This window comes from Mustela erminea, chromosome 17 (assembly GCF_009829155.1).
Source record: "Mustela erminea isolate mMusErm1 chromosome 17, mMusErm1.Pri, whole genome shotgun sequence".
NCBI lineage: Eukaryota > Metazoa > Chordata > Mammalia > Carnivora > Mustelidae > Mustela > Mustela erminea.
This window is the reverse complement of record NC_045630.1, coordinates 14,906,812-14,920,780: the sequence shown is the minus strand read 5'-3', so window position 1 is coordinate 14,920,780 and position 13,969 is coordinate 14,906,812. Positions and strand designations below refer to the sequence as shown.

General features: G+C 41.1%; 1 protein-coding gene across 4 annotated transcripts in view; it reads right to left on the bottom strand.

Annotated features, from left to right (window-relative positions):
* CENPF (centromere protein F) overlaps window positions 1-13,969 on the bottom strand; it is a 62,380-nt gene that overhangs the window by 13,563 nt on the left and 34,848 nt on the right. For all 4 annotated transcript variants that reach the window (XM_032318158.1, XM_032318161.1, XM_032318160.1 and 1 more), the window contains exons 12-16: window positions 9,968-13,365; window positions 5,634-8,474; window positions 4,204-4,356; window positions 1,635-1,811; window positions 1,136-1,297 (exon numbers count right to left, since the gene is read on the bottom strand). In XM_032318158.1, coding sequence (XP_032174049.1) covers window positions 1,136-1,297; window positions 1,635-1,811; window positions 4,204-4,356; window positions 5,634-8,474; window positions 9,968-13,365 — 6,731 coding nt within the window. The remainder of the gene's footprint in view (window positions 1-1,135; window positions 1,298-1,634; window positions 1,812-4,203; window positions 4,357-5,633; window positions 8,475-9,967; window positions 13,366-13,969) is intronic.

Genomic DNA, 13,969 nt, shown 5'->3' with positions numbered 1-13,969 from the left:
ATTAGAGATCCATTTAATTCCATTTCAACAGTGCTCATTAAAATTATGCAATCTGAATGGGCTCACCTAACAATGAGCCATTTTGCACACAGTATGTGTAAGATACAGACATTCCCCACAATAGAACTGTCAAAGATCAGACAAGCAGAAAGCATACCTGAAACTAAAATATCACTATATACCAAACTATATAAAAAACCTCAGTTTTTTAAAGGCAGAAAGTGAGTAAACAAAAAAGTAGACTGAAACTCTTCTGTTATGAAACCTATCATGTTTCATTTCGTAGTAGCAGAACATTAGTGACCATGAATGTTATCTTGACTTTTCCTACTTTGTATTTTGTTGGTATATTTCCTTCAACTTGAGAATTACTTAAGAGCTACAGACTTAAGAAGTTTGCCCCTATTTTTCTGTTTCAATGTATTGAATATACGACATCATAATTTTTGCAATTTAAATCACCTTTAAGTAAAGACCTTTATAGGTATTTATCTTCCAGGTTCATTTTTATACATCTTGGATGATATTCATCTTATGAAAAATATCGGTAGGAATCAAAACACCTCTTTCTAAGAAGTAGAATTACTGTAGCACCACCTATAACTAAACAATCCCAAGAGTACAGTTCACCTCTTTCTTTTTTGGAAAGGAGAAAGTTTTACGATCCTTGTGTGGAGATAAGAGGTGAGTATACACGGACGAGTGCATGATCAAGTGCTCTGGTGCACCTTGATCTCCACACGAGCCACGGAAAAAGTGGGCTTGGTGACGGCAGTGAACTTGGAGACCAATCAAGCAAGACTTCGGAATTACCCACAAAATTATTGTCTACAGCTGGAGAGGCCTGCCCTACTCTGCTATCATCAGGCTCTTCATATCCATCTTGAGAAAGTCTTTTACCATCCTCTAATTTGAGAGGATTCACTGAGCAATGCATAACGTTTATTCAAGCTGTGAGACCGCGATCATCTGCTGATTTTTAAATAATAACTCAGCAGAGAAGTGATGCGCTTGTTTTTGACTACCAAGAAAAATGTCGTAACAATTAAAATGAAAACATTAATTCCATGTGATGGAAACCACCATTACCTGTACAAATCATTCTAAGTCATGAAGTAATAAAAAAGGAACATACCTGGGTTTTCTTCAATTCTTCTAAAATCTTAGTGGTAGCTTTCAAAGAATTATTGAGTTCTTCTTTGCTGGACTTTAAGAGATCTACCTCGCCCTTCTGCGAGCTGAGACATTCTTCCTGAGAAGACAGTTTCTCTCGGTATGTCTGGATTTCCATTTCGTACTAAGAAGGAAAAATGTTACTTTAGTCAGGAGGCTCAGCTAAAAAAATTTCTCAGCTAGAAAACAAACTAAAGAAAACTGCTGTCCCAAGGACCATTTCAAATAGTCCTTGGGACCCTGCTATTAACCTATTCCAAGATGGAAGTAAATATATTTTAAAAGCTCACATTGTAAAGTAAGACCTGTGAGGTAACCAGGGAAGACAGTGCAGGTAATGTGATGAGACAGAAGACTGTATGACACAATCCTGCAGAACATGACCTTGCAAAAAATGCCTCATTACCGTGGTCAACACACCACTCTGCGGCTCCTCCAGGAAACAATCCCCACATTTTTACCTGTTTGTTTGTATCCAGAAGCAGAGCCTGATGTTTCTTTTCAGCTTCCTGCAGCTGTAGTTGATACTCAGCTATTTCTTCTCGCACTTTCTCTTCCTTTTCCATCTGGTCCTTGTGTATGCAATCTAAACTCTTCTTTAATTCACTATTTTCTAGCATGAGCTCCTTCAATTGACCCTAATGGAAAAAGTAAAAAAAAAAAAAAAAAAAAAAATCAAGCTAAAATAATTAAGAACCTGGATATACAGTTTTAGGAAATACTGAGTACTGAAAAGAGAAAAAGAAAAAAAGAATTTACAGATAAGACAAAATTTGTATAGAATAGTGCTACAACCCTTAATGATGGACTCACTTAAAACTGTGACTTCACCTCCCATGACAATTTCTTCTATTGCAGCCCAACCACCCCCAAGGTACGGATATCCACTGGGACCACAGACTCTCTGAGAACCCACCTTGAGCTGAACCAGTCCAGACCATAACCTCCTAGGCTTCCAGCCTCATTTACTGAAGTGCTTGCAGTGCGGTAATTCCTTGACATCATCAACAGCGCCCCTACCACTCCCACTGTCACTGAAGCCCCTCCAGACTTACATTTTTTTCCTTGACCAGGCTTGATTCTATGTTCTGTCTTGGTGACAATTTCCTTCCAAATGCCCTCACCTCTTCTGCCCCTCTCTCCCTACACTGTGTGAGACAGGCAAGACTCCAGTGCCACAGGCCCCTGTGTTCTCCGTGCCTGGTCCCAAATGACCGCTTCTATGCGTGTGTCTATACACATGGTGTCCACTTGTTCCTCACCACTGACTCAAGCCCTCCAGCCTGGTTATAGCCCACCTTCTCCTCCACAGATCGTTTTCCATGGCCTCAGCAGCCTCCACACTGCAAACCCAAGGAGTACTCTTCACCCGGTCCAAGCTCTGTAGTATGTGACGCTGCTGACCACTCCCTCCCTGAGGCAGCCTCCACTCCTGGCTCGGCTCCTCATGCCTTCTCATTCTCTCTGCTGGCTCCTCTTCCTCCATCTTATCTCGCAGGCTGGGGTCTCTGCACCAAACTGCTTTCTCTTCTCCAACAGTATTTTTTACCATTCCCCCCAATTTGTAAGTATTACCTATATTCCGAACCAGCCACCTTAAACCTTCCCCTTTAAACTCTAGCCTCACGTATTTGCCATCCCTTTAGATTTTGTTCTAATTCATTGCCATGACCTTCCTTATCCAGTCTTTTTTCATATCATTTTCTATCTCACAATGGCTTCCTTTCACTTTCTTAGGATAAAAAAAAAAAACAAAACTAAGATTGTTCTCTAGACCTAGAAGCTTCCTTCTTCTGCGCTGTTCCTCGCAGAGCTGACTCCACATCCTGCAGGTTACATTCTCTGACCTCCCTACTAAATTAGGTTAGTCTCTACCCCACACAACCCACTTCCCAATAAGTTTGCCATAAAGAATCGTGTTGACTGATTTATGGCACTTGAGAGATTAAGCTTCTCTCCTACAGCTCCTATGTTATGATGTATTGTGTGTCTAGACTGTAAGCTCTCTGAGTGCAGTAGCCCAGCACTACAGACCGAGCCTAAACACCTCGCTTTGCCTTCTAGTAGAGCCGTAAGCCAGATTCAAGTTGGGGTACTCCCAAGCAGCTCAGTACCAAAGGAAATTCCAGCAGGTGCCATACTCAAATATCATTCGTACAAACTCCTTCCACGCAGCACTGCCAGAAAATTCCATGAGTTAAGTGCTGAGATGCCAAACCTTTTCAATTTTCATTAAATACCACATTTAAAGGACCAATTTCCCCAACTCCTTACGCAGGCTCTTACCAACAGCATGCCAACTCTTTGGGATCTTTCGGGGTCACAATCCCAATGGTCTCATTACCCTTTGCTAAGTATTTCCTGGGGATGAACGTGCATGAGGACATCACGGATATGCGAGTGTTCACCGTTTAACCAGGTTTGACAAACAGGTTTCATTGCACCTGCCAGCTCTGTGTACATGGTAGTTGCTCCGTGGGACTCAGTGTGAAGAGATTCAGGAAGAGGAGAGGGCATGAATCAGCAACGTCTGCTCTGCAAACAGCAGTGAGGAGTGGCAGCCCAGATGCTACAGATCTGCCCCAGGAACCCTGCCCTAAAATAACATCCAAAGACTGTTCCAGCTTTACGTTTCCCTGTGACTTCCCGTGACTTTGCCATTCTTAGCAAGATCAGGGCATCTGTCTCTGGCAACATTCTGGCTCCTCATCTGAGGCAGGCTAGAAGAGCCGATAAATCTGTTGAAAGCTGCAGGAAATCTATTTCTGATGTGAGTTAACATAGAACCCGGCTTGCCTTCAGTTAAAAATATTGGAATATTTTGCCAAAGCTGCTTGGGGCTCTTTCAGGGCTCCTGACAGGGCTAGAGGGTGAAGATGAGTGCAGGTCTCATCATGACCTAAGTGCGGGGCTATTTTTTTCAAAAGCTTAAAAAACAGTCTGGTACATTCTAGGTCTTACAAAAACAAAGAGGGAGAGGGTGCACACTGCCTTATCAGAGCATCGCAAACACGTCACAGAGAGACTTACCTTGCTGCTCTTTATGTCCTCCGACATTATATTTAATTCCTCAGTTAGCCTATTTCTCTCCCTGGTAAATTCTTCTTTGAGCTCTGTGGTTTTCTGCACCACCTCGTGCATTTCCCTCTGCAGCTCGGTTTCCTTCCCAGTCATCGCCTTTACCTGGAATGTCATCTTTCGTTAGGATCTGTTTGGGGTTGTCATTTTTGCACAAATGAGTCACTCTGGTACAACACACTCGAAACATTTCCTTTCACCTTCAGAAATAAAATGGAACCGGGCTACTCCTCCCTTCACAAATCCACTCAGTTCCTATCCTCAAAACCTCCTGGCAAGCTTACCTTTTCTTCTCAGCCAAGATTTAATAAAAGACAGAAATAAGGGAAGCAATGACAAAAAAAGATAATATTACTAAGTTTTAAAATCCTTCATAAAGGTATTAATTTGTATTAAACAAAAATAGTAGAGACCATTGTATGAGGTAGCGTCTTATATTTTTATCAGGTCTGGGATCACTACTAATCCCCTGATACCATACTAATCTGCCAGGAATATGCCTAGGATTAGTCAAAACCAGTCAAAGCCTCATCATTGGCGTTTGCCCTTGACGTTGAAAGAGGCTGGCAGAATTTGCCAAATGATCTCTATCGTAACTACCGTCTCTCGAAGCTGTGTCAAAACTTGAAATTCCTGGAAAATATTATAGGGTTACGATTGATCCCATTTTCTGGAGACTCCTCTTTTCTTTTAATATTTGCCCAGTAAAAACTGAATTTGAAGCACTTTTCTAGATCAGTATGGAAGCCTAGAGGACAAAAACTTAATTTTTCATTACTAATCGAGGCCCTCGATGGCAGATTTTCCTCTTTAACCACGAACTGACAAAACAGGAGGTTGCACAAAGAGAAGGCGTAAGAGGGGCTGAAAGCACAATATCCCCAAGACCTACCCTAGGAGGCATGAGACTTCTGCTGGTTACCGTTATATGGGCACCTTTAATAGTACCTTCTCCTAAAGGCAAAAATGCAGTGCAGGGGCCTTGGGGGTCCCTCCTGATCCTCACTAGTAACTGTTATAGATTCCTTGGCAAAAGTTCCCAGCCAGGTATTGGGAAGCTACGACACTAATGTACTGTAAAGAGAGAACTATAATTAGAACCAGGAACTGGGCCTAACCCAAAGCTTCTGCCGTGTCCAGGTGCCACACTGAAAACCTGGGCTAACCCGTAGAAGAGTCCCATGTAAATGTGTGCCAAAGCCAAGAGTCACAGCTGTTCCAGCCAGCTCCCTGTCCCCGAAGTTCAAGGCCCCACGAACTTAAAACCTTTACAGAGTCTGATCCGATGCTGCAAACACGGCCCAGAAGGAAATCTAATCCACACAGCGGGTTTCCCTCCCTCGTGACTACATATTCAAATATAGACAGGTTAAGCCACTTACTTTTTCAACAAAGGACATGTTTTCCATTTTTGTCAACTCAAGCTCTTTCTCCAGATCCTTGTGAGATCTCTGCAGTGCTTCTAAGGTGTCCTGCAAAGTGTCATTTTTGGCTTGCAGCCCTTGGCTCTTCTGCTCCAATTCCACCAGCAGATCTTCCAGCTCCCCTTTTTGCTTCTTCCAAAGCTGCTGCTCTCCCTCTACCTGGGCCAGTTTGGAGGTGAGTTGCTCTCGGTCTTGAATTTGATTTTTCAGTAGGCTGATTTCTTCCTCCTTCTTCTCTAGCTTATGTTTGCCGTCTTCTACTTGTTGAAGGAGGCCATTCGCAGAAGACTGCACATTGAGGTAGTTATTCTTGACCTCGTCAAGGTCTTGCAGCAACTGAGCCTTCTCGAGTTCAAGAGCATCTACTTGACTGTGCAGATTCTGTGCTTGGGCCTTCCAGGCATCTTGGTCATGACCCAACGCTTCTGCTTTCTGATTTAGCTCCTTTACTTGTGTTTGAAGCATCTCCACGGCAATATTAGAGTCTTCTCTCATTTGTACCTTTTCTTGCTCTTTTTCTTGCAACAGATTTTCAAAGGAAGACTTTAATATTTCCAATTCGGATACCCGTCCTTGCTCCTTCTGTAATTCTTCTATCACATTTTCTTTTTCTGACCTGATATGAACAAGATCTAATTCCAGATCTCTCAGGTTTTGGGCCATCTCCTCTATTTTTGCTTTTAGAGTCCCCACCTCTGCTTTGGAATTCTCAGCCTCAAGAATCATGCGCTCTTGGTTTTTCCCTGATATCTCTAGTTCTCTTTCAAGGTTCTCGACTCTATCCTTAAGCAAGTCAGCATGATGCTCACTTTCCTTCAGTTTTCCTAAGACCTGGAGCTGCTCCTTTTCATCAGCTTCTAAGCGGACTTTCAGCTTTTCAATGCTATTCCTCAGCTGATGTATTTTCTGCCCCGAGGTGTCCATACTCTGTTCTTCGACCTTCTGGATCTCCTGGTCATGACACAAGGCTATTACTTCCTCATTTAGCTCTTTCAATTGTGTTTGGAGCATCTCCAAAGCAGCTTTGGATTCTTCTCTCATCTCTATTTTTTCTTTCTCTTCTTCTTCTAACCGACTTTTCAGTGAAGAGAGTAATGTGTCTAATTCAGACACTTGACCTTGTTTTTCTTGTAGTTGTTTTATCAGATTTTCTTTTTCGAACTTGACTGTGCTAAGGTCTAGTTCTAGATCTTTCAGGGTTTTGGTCATCAATTCCATTTGTGTCTTTAAGGCTTCCACCTCTGCTTTGGAATTCTCAGCATCAAGAATCACCAGCTCTTGGTTTTCCTCTGACATCTGCAGTTCCCTTTCAAGGTTCTCCACTTTATCCTGAAGCGAATCACTCTTACGCTCGCTCGCTCTCAGTTTCTCTAGGACATGGAGCTGCTTTTTGTCATCAGCCTCAATGCGGACCCTCAGCTTCTCAATGCCTTTTCTTAGCTGGTGCACTTCCTCCTGCGTTGAGCTCAGCCTCACTGCAACCTCACCTTTCTCCATCAGTGCATCCTCCAGGGCCTTGGCGATGGTCAGCTTTTCATGTTCTGATTCATGCAGTCTGGTCTGCAGGCTTTCAGATTCCCCTGCAAGTGATTCTTTTTCTTTATTCAGTTGCTCAATTTGGATTTCCAGCTCACTTTTTACCAAAGTCAGGGCCTGTGAGTCCTTTTCCAAACTCTGCAGCTGCTCCTGGAGACGAGTGTTCTCTTCCGAGAGCTCGGTGACGTTGGAGGACAACGTCTGAATGAGCTGTGCTTTGTCCTTTAGCTCAGCTTCAGCCACGTCAATGTGATGGAGACATTCATCTTGATGAGATTCGAGCTCACATATTTTCTCCTTCATCTTTTCAGACATTAGATCCAGTTCTTTATTTTCTTTTGACAAAGTATCTAACTCTCCATGAAGCTGGTTTCTCTCATTGGTGACCACAGAGAGTTCTTCTTCAAGGCGGGTTATAACTTTCTGCTTACTTTCATTGTCTTTTTCTAAGTATAGCTTCTCTGCCTGAACTGTCTCTAAGTTGGCTTCCACAGAGAGGGCGTGATGCTCCATGCTACCTTTCTCAAACTGGATCCTCTTTAGCTCCTTTTCTGCATCAAGAAATCGCTCTCTCCAGTTGTCATTCACCTCGGCCACGTTATCCTCAATAACTGCATGTGACCTTTTATCTGTGCCTGTTTCTAAATTAGAATTGAGGCCTTCCAAACTTTCTGTTCTCTGGTGTAATTCCTTGTTGTCACAAGCAAAAGATTCCAATCTTTCCCTTAAGTTTGATTTTTCTTTCTTGAGTTTCCCAACTATTTTTTCTAATTCTACACATGCTTCCGTCTTGGTGGTTATTTGTGCTTCCTGTAAATCGAGTTTTGAGTCTAACTCTTTTATTTCATTTAGTAAACTTTCAACTTTTTTGTCACGTTCCTCTATGACGTGAAGTAACCTCAAATTCTCATTTGATGACTCTTTCACCTGCAGTTGAAGATTCTGAATGGTGACCTGATTCTCTAGAAAATCCACAGGAACCGGAGCATTAGGACCAGCAAGTGACAATTGAGAAATGCATTCTAAACAGCCCTGGGTTTTGTCTTCTGCTGGGGTTTCTGGAGACTGTTCCCTAGACCATTCTTCTCCTGTGAATCTGACTGGACTGGTCTTGGTTATTTTTTCCATCTCCCGACTGAGGTCCTGTTGAACACCTTCTTCACAAATCTGATGAATGTCACGCTTTGGTGTTCCCTCTTGAGTTTCCAAAGTATATTCTTCTGATTCTTTTACATCACAGCTATTGTTTCCACCCCGAGGAGCCTGTAGTTGTTATACACAAGGAAAACTCATTTTATTTTTCAAGAGGAATCAAAATAGAATAAATACGCTTAATTATTACTTTATAGAAAAACTGGTTTCTTGCCTCTGCTGAACACATCTCCTCAAATGGCATATTTCTCACCCCATTCTCCTCTCTCCATCAAATATCCAACACAATTAAACAAACATTCAGTCAGTGTTCTCCACAGGCAAGGCTCTGGGTAAGGTATTTATCATGAAGACAAATCCTCCAGATCAGTTATCTGATCATCTAAATTGTAACATATCTATTTTTTTTTTAAGATTTTATTTATTTATTTGACAGAGAGAGATCACAGGTAGGCAGAGAGGCAGGCGGGAGAGTGGGAGAAGCAGGTTCCCCACTGAGCAGAGAGCCCAATGCGAGCTTCGATCCCAAGACTCTGGGATCATGACCTGAGCTGAAGGGGCTTTAACCCCCTGAGCCACCCAGGCACCTCTAAATTGTAACATATTTAAATGTCACAATTTTTTCTAGCTAGAAATATTCTTGGTAGTCTAAATATAAAATTTCTTTTCATGATTCTCAAGTAAGAGGCTAACAATTTCCATATAAAATGTTCAATTTCCATCTTCAGCATTTACGATATTCTTCACTGATCGAAGTTTTCATGACCAGATCCTCAGCCCAAGGACTAACTATTCATATTCTTGGATAAACTACATGTCTGGACCTCACCTTCTCCTCATCTGTAAAATGGGGATCTTCTGCTGTGCCCACTATGACTATTAGATCACCACCTTCCCTCTCTACCTTACTGAGGCAGACAGAGGGAATCAAGTGAGACTCGTAGACTGTACGACATTACTAGTTTAGCTGGTAGACCAGAAAGGGCATAAGTTATGAGTGAACAATTTCATCTTCCATAAAGAAAGAGATGTCTCTTTAAATGGCTGTTAACAAATCATAGACTTGTACCAGAGCAAGTTGATAAGAAAATTATTCAGTAATATGTAATAAACTGCACTTACTTTTATGACTTTAACTCTGTAACAATAAAATGGTATGAAAAGGGCAAGAAAACTTAAAATTCGTATCACATAGTCATCCATAAGTTTTAATTTAGTATTTAACTGTGGTCCACTAACTGACAGTGAAAACACATATATGTCCTGAAGATGACTTTCTGACTCCATAATAGAATTTTCTCCAGGCTTTAAAAAACATCTTCAGTAATTTCCTATAGAGTAATGTTTGAGTGGAATCATAGAAATTCACACTCATACACCCTGCCCCAATCAGGCTTACTTATTTTTCTAAAGTTGCAGTTTGCTAAAAAAACAAAAAACAAATTGAAAACAAAAAACAACCTTTGGTATATTTTGTTTTTATACCCCTGAATTCTAAAAATATTTTAAGTTTGATTTAATGTAGATTTCAATTGAGCAAACATTTCTCGAGTGCCTACTGGGCATGTATCTAGAGAAACATCTTGTAAATCCCAGATACTTACATCTTCTATGTCAGTGCCTAGCAAAGACCGAGAACTCAAGTCCAGACCTTGTAGCTGGAGTCGTGCTATTTCAAGCTCAAATGACAGGTGTTCAGTCTGCTTCTTTTCTGCTGCCAACTTGGACTCCATCTCCATGGTCACGCTTGTCAGTTTCTGTTGCCACTGTTCATTTTCTGACAAATACTGCTTCCTGAGACAGTCAAGCTCTTCCCTTTCAGAACTTAATATTTGTTCGAGCTCTTTAATTTCCTTATTTTTCATAATCTCCTGACTTTCAATTTTCTCTTCTAGCTCTTTGAGGGATTGCACGTACATCTGACAGAGGGTTTCAAGTTCTTCAACACTCCTCGCTGGGGAAGACAGAATTTCTTTCTTGGTCAGATTCTCCTTCCCCGGACTGCAGCAAGATCGTTCCTCTACGTTAGACTGGTTTGCTGAAATAGTCCCATCTAAATTATTCAAAAGTGATGTTTCTCCTGTCTGGTCTAAAATGTCTTTGCAAAAAGAGGATTCCCCCAAACGTGTAAGGCTAGGGCTGTCAGTCACACAAGAGAATGATAATGACAGAAAATGCCCTTCCTCGGGTCCTGGCATCTCCTCCTTTACCAAGTCACCTTGGAAGCTTCTCAGACTCGTTGACAAGATCGAATTTTCAGCCTTTAATGTGTCCACATAAGACTGTAGCTCTGACATCTTAGAGCTCACTTGACAGTGCTGATCATGTAAAATTTTGTGTTCGTTTTGTAAAGATGAGAATTTCTCCTGTAATTCAGCGAAGTGCATTTGAACTTCTTTATTTGACAATGTCAAATGCTCATAGCAATTACTGTCACCCAAGGGATTTAAGGATGCACGTTTCTGCTCATTTTGTTGTTCATAAGACTCATCTTCTGCCATTTCTTTTACCAACTCCCCTTGGAGAAGGCCATTTTCGTTGTTTAGTATTTTAACTTCATTTACTAGTTTCTCCATCTCCTCTGCCATTTTATGAGTTGCTGTAATACATTCTGATCTTGAATCATCAAGCTCAGACATTAGCTTGAGCTTTTCAACCCGCAGCATCTCACACATCTTCTCTAGCTCGCTCAGCTTGCTCATTGCTGTTTGTAGAGAGCACAGGAGATGTGCGTTGTCATTTTGACTTGCTGACAATTCATGAAGCACTGACATATACTTTTCTTCTGTGCCTACGTCACAGTCTTTAGGGCCACTAGGTTCTGGTGACTGAGGGTCTGGTTGCAAATTTCCGGTTTCTAATTCCATTCTAATTGTGCATAGTTCATGCAGTAGGCATTCCTTTTCCTTCTCACCTTCCCGAAGTTTTAATTCCCTAATTCCCTTAGCTTCTAATTGTACCAACTGTGCGTTCTGACAGTCTAGAGAAGGATCTTTAACTTCTTGATCCATCGGAAGTTGAACATGACATTTATTTATCTCACTCACTCCTTCCACCGCGTCGCTAACTGGTTCTGATTCTGGAATCTGGTGCTTTTGCTTCGTCTTCATTAACGTCACCAGGTGCTCATTCTCTTGTAGTAAGGCATTAAGTTCCTTTTGCATCTTACTTTGTTCTTCCTTTAAAGTCATGATTTCTTGCTTTAAACCGTCCGCCTCACTCTTGGAATTGTTTTGGATATCTGCAATCTCTGATGACAGATCATGCCGCACCGCCCCCAACTCCAGTACTAGCTTCTGGTTTGTTTCTTCAGCTAATGCTAATTTTGTTACAAAGGCTTGCTGTTCCCTTGCAAATGTTTCCTTTAGATGTTCCAGTTCCTTTTGTCTATTTTCACAAGCAATAGTGCACTCATTTAGCAAGCATTCTAACTGAGAGTTCTTTACTTGAGCTGCATTATATTTTTCACTAAGATCCTCCAATGCGTGTCCTGTTTCTTCACATCTTTTTTGTAAAATAAGTCTTTCTTGCTTGTACTGATTGGATAACTCTGAAATGCTTTTGTCTCTCTCATCTATACAGTTTGCAAAATTCTCACTTTTTTGGAGTAAGTTAATCTTATCTTGATTTAAGGTTGCATTAATTTCCTTGAGAGTCGCATTCTCCTGGGCCAGATCTTCAATTTCCTTTCTGTTTAAAGAAATGGTGGAACTCATTTCCTTTTTCTCTGAGCTCAGGGTTTCAGACAAGAGTTGTAACTCCTTTAGAGAGTCTTGAAGTAAATGGTTACTCTTTTTTAATTCTTGAATCTCTGCTTGCTCAGTTTCTAATTTTTCATTCAAAAGTTGGAACTCTCTTTCTCTGTTCTCCAGGGCTGCTAAAGTTTCAGTAAAAGCATTCTGATGAACAGAAGTGTCTTCCTGTAACTTACTAATGCGTTGACTTGTTTCAGCCACAAAACTTTGATGCATCTGCTCTGCTTTAATGAGATTTTCTTCTATTTCTCCTCTGATCTGCACCAGCTCTTCACACTGCTTTTGTAGATCCGAGTTCATCTGCTTTTGAGACTCTAATGAAAACTCGAGAGACATTACTCGATTTTGTAAGACGGCTGAACTTTTTGGACTTGGGTCTCCTTCTAGATGGCATTTGCTCCTCTCTGAAGGCATGCTTCCTTGCTCTCCAGTTATTGCAAAGGAATTATTCATTGCAGGCTGCTGTTCAAAAGCCAAAAGACTTCTGTTTAGAGCCTCATTTGTCACAAGAGAAGAATCTTTGGATTTTACCAGATCCTGGAGGTTCTCATATTCAGCCTGCAAGTCTTGGTAACGCTGGTCTTTGTCTATGACTTCACTTGACAGTAACTGAAGCTTGTGTTCAAGATCATGCACTTGCCCAGTAAGCTCAGAAATCTTCAAGCACATGTTCTCTATTTCCTTATTGTGTTTCTGATCCGAGAACTCAGCTTTCTGTTGCAAGTCTGCGTAAGCTTGTTTCTGTCTCTCCACCTCCACAGTCTTGCTGTCTATCACATTGTGAAGGTTTCTGATCTCAACACTGAGATTTTCACTTTCCATCTCCAGTGTTCTTACTTTCTCATTGTATTCATGACTTTTTATTTGTTGTGTCTTGAGACAAGTTTCCAAGTGATTAATTTTACTCTGCAAGCTTCCCTTTTCTGACTCCAGCTGACTTAAAAGTTGTTCATTTTCACTTTTCCAACGAGCAAACAGAGTCTTCTCCTCTTTCAGTTCTTCATATTCTTTCTTTTTTAACTCCAAAGCAAGCAGTAAAGCTTCGGACTCTTTCTCTATTTTGCTTAACTTATCGTTCAGTTGTTCAATGTGATGCTCCCTTTTCTTCAAAAGGTCCTGAGAGCAATCTCGCTGCTTTTCCAGATCAGCCAAGGCAAGCTTCAGTTTTTCTAAAGTCAAGGAATTCTCTTGCTGATTGATTTTTTCTTGAAGATCTCTTAACATGGTTTCCTGAGAGGCATTCTTAGCTATTTAAAAAAAAAAGAAAAAAAAAAATTAGCTTTTTTTTTTTTTTTTTTAAAGATTTTATTTATTTATTTAACAGAGAGAGATCACAAGTAGGCAGAGAGGCAGGCAGAGAAAGAGAGAGAGGAGGTAGCAGGCTCCCTGCCAAGCAGAAAGCCTGATGTGGGACCCAACCTGACCCGATCCGACCCTGAGATCATGACCTGAGCTGAAGGTAGAAGCTTAACCCACTGAGCAACCCAGGTGCCCTTAGCTGTCATTTTTTAAAAAAATACTTATTCTAGAAGAATTCGAATTAAAAAATCCAAACAAACCAACAGCTTCTCAAGCCCTATAACAATCAGCATTACTGCCTGGGTACCTCCTGGAACGTAGATCACCTGATAATTACCTGAGCTTACACACAGACAATGAGGAAATGGTCCTTATAAGGATGATAAGACATTTGTTCATCTTCTTTCTCAGCAGCTTAGTAAAGTGCTGCTGTGTAAAACAGCAAGGGGTTTATTTTCCTAAGCACTTGAAACTATTTTCTTTTATATGTTTTCTATGTTTACAAATACGTTATGTGTGTGTTTCCCCTTCTGAGACACTTATTCAGAGAAA